Below are 8,361 nucleotides of genomic sequence, written 5' to 3'. Positions count from 1 at the left end.
TTCGGTTACAAGTGTCATCATTGTTTTGGTGACCACTTAACTGGCTCTTCTTGTGTTTAGATTGAGTCATCAGTGGACATCAGTAGTTTCAATGGTTTGATTTTTTGATTTGATTTTTATTAGGAATTTACAAATAGCATCATTTACATATTATGACACTAAGTAATGTCCAGAGGATGGCACTTGAAAGCATTATTTAAAACACTTATTTCCAAAGTGGTCCTCGATGGAAACATAAAATGAATAAAACAAAACATCACACGGTATAAAACATCAAATGAATAAAAACAAAACATCACATCATAAAACAGCATAAAAAAACAGTATAAGACATTTTAAAACACACAACATGGAAACATAAAGTGAAACAAAACTAAACGGAAACACACAATGGTCTTTCTTTACATGTGGAAGAATTCAGTGGAATTATTTTTCTTGGTATTCCGTATTATCATCATCATCATCATCAAAGTCATCATCAAAAAGTAACGATTTACATTTAAATCATTTAGCAGAATCATTTAGAAAGGGAGGACTTTTTTCTGGTAATGTAGTGAGGTGTTAGGAGGTGGAGAGATCTGAGGAGGAAGAACCCACAAGTGTATTCTAAATTATTTTAAATTGTTTAAAGTTGTTGTTTTTACCTATTGTATTTGTGCTTCGAAATTGTGTGTTTTTTAAATTGAAATAGTTGTTTTAAATTGTTTTAAATTGCTGCTTACCTATTGTAACGCACTTTGATGTAAAGTGCTATACAAATAAAGTTATTATTATTATTATTATTATTATTATTATTATTATTAAAGACATGGGTCTTCAGTCTTTTACTTTTCATCCAAGCGTGTGTGATCAACGCCAGAACATCGACGTCCCTATATGTGCGATGACCTCCATTGATGTGTTGTTTATCTTTGTCTTGGCAGAACTGTTGCATGTAACTTTGATCTCTCTATCTGTTTAATCTTAGCATTGACTGAATAGCTGTCCAAATGCCCTTTGCTCCAGACAACTCAACCCTATTGACAGTGTCTGATATGTTTTCAGGACAAGGCAAAGTCTCTGTCCTCTCTGGCTCAGAGATATGGGGTTTTGTAAGGACCCGGTGAGTGAAATTGATTATGGTTTTGGATAAGCCCCAATGGTTCTCGGTCAGCAGATTTTAGAGTGATTCTGAAGTCCACTTTCAGGTAGAAATGAATGGGTAGAAAATCTGACATTGGCCTAACATATGTTCAGAGAACATAATCAGATCCAGTGCTCTGATAAGTATGTGGGTCAATGTCATAGATTCAGAGTTATAGACCCTGAGTTAAGACACAAGGGTTCCAGAAGGGTTCTACAACCCTCTCAGTTTCATACTATGAAACGATCCGGTATGTCGTGCTGCTATGCTCAAGGATGACCATTGATACACCGAGACACTAATACCTGGCATCTTCACAATGCAGTGAGACATTAACACATGCTTGAGTGATGTACAACCTGCAGCCATGCATTAGCTCAGCAGGCTAACAGCCAGAGACTATCAGCAGCACACAGTGAACCCGTGTTAAAACCCAACTGGTCACGTGAGCAACTGTTCTTGTTTTACAGATGAACTGTGTCATTTTTCCTCGTATTGATTCTCCATAGATAAGTCTTTGTTCTATGGCCTCTCCTCCCCGTGGCAGACAGACACGGCAAGATAGCTGGTGTGTGTGAAGACCACCTGTCCACCTCCATATGGTGTGTGAAGACCCCCTCCATGTGTATGATGATGTGCAGGCAGGGGCAACTAACAAACAATGAAAGTACAGTGCAAAAACTCGCAGACACGAGTGAAAAAATCAGAGTAATATTCCAGCAAGGGTGGTGTATGTATGACCCCCTTGCTCTTCCTGACCTTTACCATCTGACTCCCCTCACCCCCCTCACCCCCTCACCCTGACACTCTGGACCCCTAGTCAAACACAGGAGCACAAGTGATTCTGGTAAATGGGGCCAGCAGAGTGATCATTAATGAAGAATAAACAGTGACTTTAGCCCGGGCCTTGAAATGGGGGAAAGGCTCTGTCCATGTTGGCAGTTGCCCTTTGGTATCTGCTATTCACGTGCGTATCTATCTCTCTATCTCTGGTATTCAGTTCATTCTGCAGTCTTATTTGATTGGGTTATTTCCCCCTTGATACGCATATTAACATGTTATAAACAGTACTTTATCCAGCCATAAGTAGTACTTCCATAAGTGAGTAAAAAATGTGGTATATAATGTGTATTGTTCTATGGAGAATAAGTGAAAAGCATGAATACAGGGTTCATTTGGGATTGTCTTTTGTTCGACACTGTTCTAGATTAATTAGAACATGATGGAATGATTGATTGATTGATTTGGGGCTTATATTGTACCCATGTGCCTGTGTTGAACTGTTGCAAGTGTGCACATGTGTCCTCCTCATGTGTATATTGGTGCACTTTGAATGGTTTCTCACAACTAATAAGGTGAATGTAAGTGAGCATACAGATGCAGAGAGAGACGACTCGTTTCTTTAGTGTGTTGGTATCTCAGATACAGAGGAATGTAGAATCCTGAAAATGAATAGATTTCCCTTTACATTCTAAATCATCATTTGGTGTAGAACATTACTACTAATATATATACAGTACATACATGACATTTCTGTCCGAAATAAGCCACGTTTAAAGATAACACCGCCCCCCCCCCCCCCCCAACACCCCATCAACTATGGTAATTTTGTTACAGCAGAGTCAATTCCTACAAAGACAACGAATTACTTTCTGAAAGGCATTGATCAAAGAAACTTGGCATTGATCAAAGAAACTATGTTTAAGTTATGCATTTTCAATATGATAACAGGAAATCTATTGATTAGGAAACGTCAATAGGCTATACAGTTGCCCTGTTATTCTTTCACCAAGCGAAAATACTAGTGTTGTGAGAGACAACACATCGTGACGTTAGAATTATGAGGTTCTATCTCCATTTTTGGTCAAAATTGAGTTTTTTATATAATCTGATCCATTAGGTGTTTATTAATGCCTGTGTGGTGTTATTTTTTAAAATGTTGACATTTTTGAGTTAGTAATTCATAAAATACAAAGGTTCCATCTCACAAAACATATTGGAATGTAAAAACTTTTGACGCTCAATATCTCTGAACTCCCCTAAACGGAGATAGAACCTTATCATTCTAAGCTCACGACATTTCAGCATGATTTTTTGAGCAATGACAGAGCGACTGTCCCATGTCTGCCACTCTCCGTGCAGGACAGGGGAAAGAGGAGAAGGATACATGGCCATCCTTTACGCACAGCTCAGCAAGACTGAATTTCAGAGAATTTATATGGGCCAGGTGGGTTTTGGGTTGATTATGTTTATGACAAACAGAAACATTAATTGTATACATTTTGCCCATCATGCTGGAAAAGTATTGGTAAGAAAACTATGATATCAGTAAGAAAACGTTCCTACATATTCAGTCTGGCCCTATTAATTAATCACTCAGAATAACTACTTCAATCGTTCAATCAGTATGCCCTTCATTGTTCTTATAAAAAATGTACTAATATTTAAAAAATATACCTGATTTTGTCTTATCAACATCTTCATTTACACCAAACCCGCCAATCACACAATAAACCAACAGACATTGTATTTTTTGTATCACAAACATATTTTATTGCTCTGATTTTTGGCCAGTTTTTGTGTTTGCATTGTGTCTCAAAAAGCAAGCTATTAGTTATTACACATATTTTTTATTATTATATTAGATAGTTCAGAGGAAGCAGGGTTCACAGGGTCACAGGTAGGGTCAAAGTGCAGGGGTCAGAGGTCAGCGGCTGAGCGTCTGCATCTTCTCCTTCAGCTTCTCAAAGCTTTCACTAAACCAGTTCCTGAGGAGAAGGCAGACACATACATACATCGAGTTATGGCAAGGGAACTCGTCATTGTTGTCATTTGTGTGTATGTCTGTCTCTGTGTGTGTGTGTGTGTGTGTGTGTGTGTGTCTTACATTGCAGCCAAAGCCCAGAGTGTGTGTATGTGTGTGTCTTACATTGCAGCCAAAGCCCAGAGTGTGTGTGTGTGTGTGTGTGTCTTACTTTGCAGCCAAAGCCAAAGCCCAGAACATTGTAGGGTCCGTCCTGGGCATGTGTGCATGTGTGTTCTTGCATGTGTGTGTGTGTGAATGTACCTGGTGTTGACAGCGAAATCGCTTCCGTGGATCTGTTCCAGGGTGGTCTTGGACTTCTCAACGAGATCTGTGGTCATGTCCTTCATCTGTGTAGCGAAAGTGGCAAACTTCTGCTCAATGGTCTCTTCCTCGGCCGCTGTGGGGGGGGGGGGAGATGCGGTTAGTGTCCAAAAAAAGAAGGAGAGATAACATGTGTACTACTATGATTATACAGAGAGAGGGGTATGAGAGAGAGAGAGATGATGGGGTGGAGGGTTACATAAAGGTACATACAGAGGTATAGAGGGAGACTGGATGACTGGTTATGGATTTATACCTGCGTATGCAGCGAACACCAGCATCAGCACAGCAAAGGCGAGGGACAGCTTCATCTTGACTTTATCTACAATGGAAAGAGAAACATATATCTGTTTAGTAAATATCCCACTCTCCAGTCCTGCAAACTATATCTTTGTTGATGCATCTGCGCTTTTGACGAATTAAAGGGTTAAACGGCGCCCTCGCGCGTCAGCAACGGCAAGAACGGACCGTTCCTATTGTTTTCTAACAGAACTTCAGAAGTTTAGATCGCCGCCTGTTGCGTGGAATTTATATTTACACCCAAGTAAAAAAAGATATTATTTTGAAAGGAAATAAACATATTTCTTATTAAAATTATAATGATAATAAAAATAATAAAAAATAAAAATGAGCACGACGGATACATCTAGTTGTCGCTCATAAAGTTGAACGTGGATATATTATCGAAACGTTATATCGTTATAAACGTTATAGGCAAGTTCATTGTCGGTATGTTGTGCATTTCATTTTTGCAATTAGATGTATAAGTCCTACCACACTGGGCTAGATGGAACAACAACTAACCTCATTAAACTCAACACATACTTTTAAATAGTAAAATATTAAATACATTATTTACATAAGAAATGCGAATGAAATGTGAAATGAAGTCTTACCTTGTTTACTCGTCTCAGAGAATAAACGGAATGTGTTTGAGATAAACGATGCGCCTCTATATACCCCCGTCCCGTTCCAGCGGGGTGACGTAATCGATCACTAACGCGTCTGACCTCTAGTGACCTCCCAGCCTCGCACCCCTAAGCGCGTCAACAGCGACTCCAAATGACCCAATAAGTCCATGTCTATAATTCCATGTCTAATTCAATGTCTCAAACCATATTGAGATTGATGGGGATGGGATTGTTTGGAAGCTGAGGGTATTACGTTTTTTGGGGGTATTACGGGTCTTATTTGTTTTTTAGGTCTTATTTATCATTGTGGTTTATGGTGTAGCATTCATCATCATTGGTGATTAACATGTCAGTGTTACAAGTCGATGTGGAGCTAGGGAGTGTATCAGTTCAGAGTTCTCTCAGTGGTGGCTGTGTCACTCTTAAATACGTGACATGATCATTGGGCTATACAAGCACAATCAGTGCCCCTATGATCAAAGTTCACAAACTACTGATACTATTCTGCAGTGGTATCACTAAATAGCATTGTTGACTCTTAAATCTTTGGTTCCTATCTTTACCAACCCAACAAACCTAGTCCAAAGGGGAATAATACTATTTTCTCCTTTGGACTACAAAATGGACCCATCTCAAAAAAGATCTGAATATTAATTTATGTAAAATAAATAAGGAACACTAGTATTTTGTCAATAATAATATCTGTTAATCAATAAATAACCAATGATGTCATCAAACAAGCCGTTTCTATTTCAGTCAACTTGTGGTACAGCCAAACAAAATAGCCCTCACTAACTAACTAACTACCTAACTAACTAACTATTTTAATGATAGTTCAGTTGTCAATCAGAGACATAGCCTACTGTTTGGTATGGTACTGATATATTAATGAGATTCTGGAGGTGCATTGCAATGGAGGCTTACATCCTCCATGTAAGCATCACATCTAAATATCCCACCTAGCGGAAAACAGACCTATCTGTTCATCAACAACAACAACAACTCTCTATACATGTGTTAGTGTCGACAGCTATGTTGTTCTTCATCCAGCACACTCACATGTTCACATTTGCATTTTTTTCAGATTATTCTTGTATAATGAAAAGCCCTTTATAAATGTTATTATTAGTAGTAGTACGCTTATTTACCCACTCTATTTTACTTACTTTCAGTTGCATTTGGCCTCACATTAACTTCTACACTACTATCTCCCACTCACTCAGACATGTACTTTAGTGATTGTTTTTTTTACAGCTCAGCATGGGATTGATAAAGCCTGGGCAGTGTATCATACAGTATCTATTGGTATTGGTATCATATCTATCCACTGTTATGTAAGTCTGACATAAACACAGCGTACTGTTCCTCCGTGCTGTCTCCAACAGTTACAGAGGAGATACCTGGCTGGGGCAGGCCTCCAAATGACCTTTTTGACATTGTAGCCACTACAAATCTCCCAGACTAGAACATTTAGGAGCATCCAGGACATACGAGCACCCAATGAACCCAGCTTAACTATACTAGAATGCATTTAGGAAACTCCTGGTCTAAAAACAAACTGCGCAGTCTGGGCCAAATGTCTCAGGGCGCCTTCCTCTTTTTGTTTGTTTGTGTGTGTGCATCAATTGCATCAGGTTGCACATACATAGGCTACTGCGTTGCTCAGTGTAAAAAAACACATGCACACAATCTCCAAACCATCCAGACCATCAGATCATTTAGGGGCTTTTAGTCTTTTCTCAGTAGGGGGAGGTGTTGTCATTCTGTAGTGATTGCTGATTGCTGAACTATAGTAACCTCTCTCTCATCAGAAAGTGGCTGAGCAGGGGACGTTGTGTGCGTCTGTGTGTGTGTGTGTGTGTGTGTGTGTGTGTGTGTGTGTGTGTGTGTGTGTCCTCTCCGTCTGCAGCCCACTGCAGGGCGCCCATTTGGTGTTAACAGTCGTGGCCGTTAACCCAGGAGACCTTATTATGATGTACAACACGACCACTGTCCTCTTTGAACGACTGAATCACTCCCTTTCCCTCTCCTTTACGTGTAGACGACCCTGTATCTGCATTCTCTTTGTATGTATGTGTGGTGACTTTGTGTCCCCCCTTTGTGTGTATGTATGAGTGTGATAGCTCCCATCTCCTTGAGAAGAGCGAGTCTTTGTCTTTTGTCAGAAGCGAGAGGGGCATGAACGTGCATGTCTCGCTCGCTCATGAATTGCAATAACAAGGCCTGATAAAATAGTGTTTTTGTGTTTAGCCAAAGGGCTCCTGTGGTGACGGATCTGTGTTCCAACAGAGGGGGGGTGGGGGGGGTGATAAGAGGTAAAATCACTGTGGGGGGGAGTTTCTTCTTTTTTTTCGGGGGTGGGGGGGGGGGGCAGAGGGGGTTACTGGCGGTTATGCCTGGCTAACACCTGCCTGCTTGGGCCCTTTGTCTTAGACGCAAGACAAGAGGAGAGGTGACACCCAGAAGCTGCGGGAGGAGGGTGTGTGTGTGTGTGTGTGTGTGTGTGTGGGAGGGGGGGAGAGAGGGCTGACTGGCAGAATGGTTGTGGTTTTCCTGTTTTCTCCATGACCAGAGCTAACCCTGCAGCTAGTGAGAGGTTACTGTAAGAGGCTTGGAGGTTTGACTGGTTGCATACAGGCAGATATAGTTACATGACACAGACACACACACACACCTCAGGTTTCCAGTAAAAGAGCAACAACAACAACAAACACTTAATTACTTTCTCATCCTTTTGCTTTCTTTACAGCTTGCCTCTTTAGACATAGAGGCTGTTGTCAGGCAGTGTTTGAACCTTCTCAAGAGAGGAGAGCCCTATCGTGAGCTTAGAATGATAAGGTTCTATCTCCGTTTAGGGCAGTTCAGAGATATTGAGCGTCAAAGTTCTTACATTCCATTATGTTTTGTGAGATGGAACCTTTGTATTTTATGAATTACTGACTCAAAAATGTCAACATTTTAAAAATAACACCACACAGGCATTAATGAACACCTAATCAGATTATGTAAAAAATGGAGATAGAACCTTATAATTCTAACGTCACGCTATGTTGTTGTTGCTTTGGGCCTCCTCTGGCCTCATGACTGAATAAAGGCTGGATGCTTGTTGTTACGTTGCATACTGTATTGTAGTGTGTATACTAGAAAACAGAAAGACATTCTATTCAATTATCTTTCTGTGCTGAAGTTGACCACTGGTG

At 40.3% G+C, this 8,361-nt stretch overlaps 1 protein-coding gene across 1 annotated transcript; it reads right to left on the bottom strand.

Moving 5' to 3' along the window:
- Window positions 1–3,648: 3,648 nt before the first annotated feature.
- On the bottom strand, window positions 3,649–5,238 carry apoc1 (apolipoprotein C-I). Its single transcript, XM_080540699.1, has 4 exons — window positions 5,147–5,238; window positions 4,507–4,572; window positions 4,191–4,326; window positions 3,649–3,891 (listed from the first exon to the last, which is right to left on the bottom strand). The coding sequence occupies exons 2-4, from the start codon at window positions 4,559–4,561 to the stop codon at window positions 3,831–3,833; spliced, it is 252 nt and encodes an 83-aa protein (XP_080396825.1). The 5' UTR covers window positions 4,562–4,572; window positions 5,147–5,238; the 3' UTR covers window positions 3,649–3,830.
- Between the last annotated feature and the right edge of the window lie 3,123 nt (window positions 5,239–8,361).

The sequence above is a fragment of the Nansenia antarctica genome (genome assembly GCF_963989245.1).
Source record: "Nansenia antarctica genome assembly, chromosome: 10".
Taxonomy (NCBI): Eukaryota; Metazoa; Chordata; class Actinopteri; order Argentiniformes; family Microstomatidae; genus Nansenia; species Nansenia antarctica.
The sequence above is the reverse complement of the archived record's forward strand: the minus strand, read 5'-3'. Positions and strand labels throughout refer to the sequence as shown.

Bases quoted from the DNA above. Each gene is read 5' to 3' on its own strand.
- apoc1 (XM_080540699.1), bottom strand. From the start codon at position 4,561: ATGAAGCTGTCCCTCGCCTTTGCTGTGCTGATGCTGGTGTTCGCTGCA. The intron at 4,327-4,506 runs GTATAAATCCAT...CCCCCCCCACAG, and splicing joins GGTGTTCGCTGCATACGCAG to CGGCCGAGGAAGAGACCATT. The intron at 3,892-4,190 runs GTACATTCACAC...CCTTCTCCTCAG, and splicing joins GATTTCGCTGTCAACACCAG to GAACTGGTTTAGTGAAAGCT.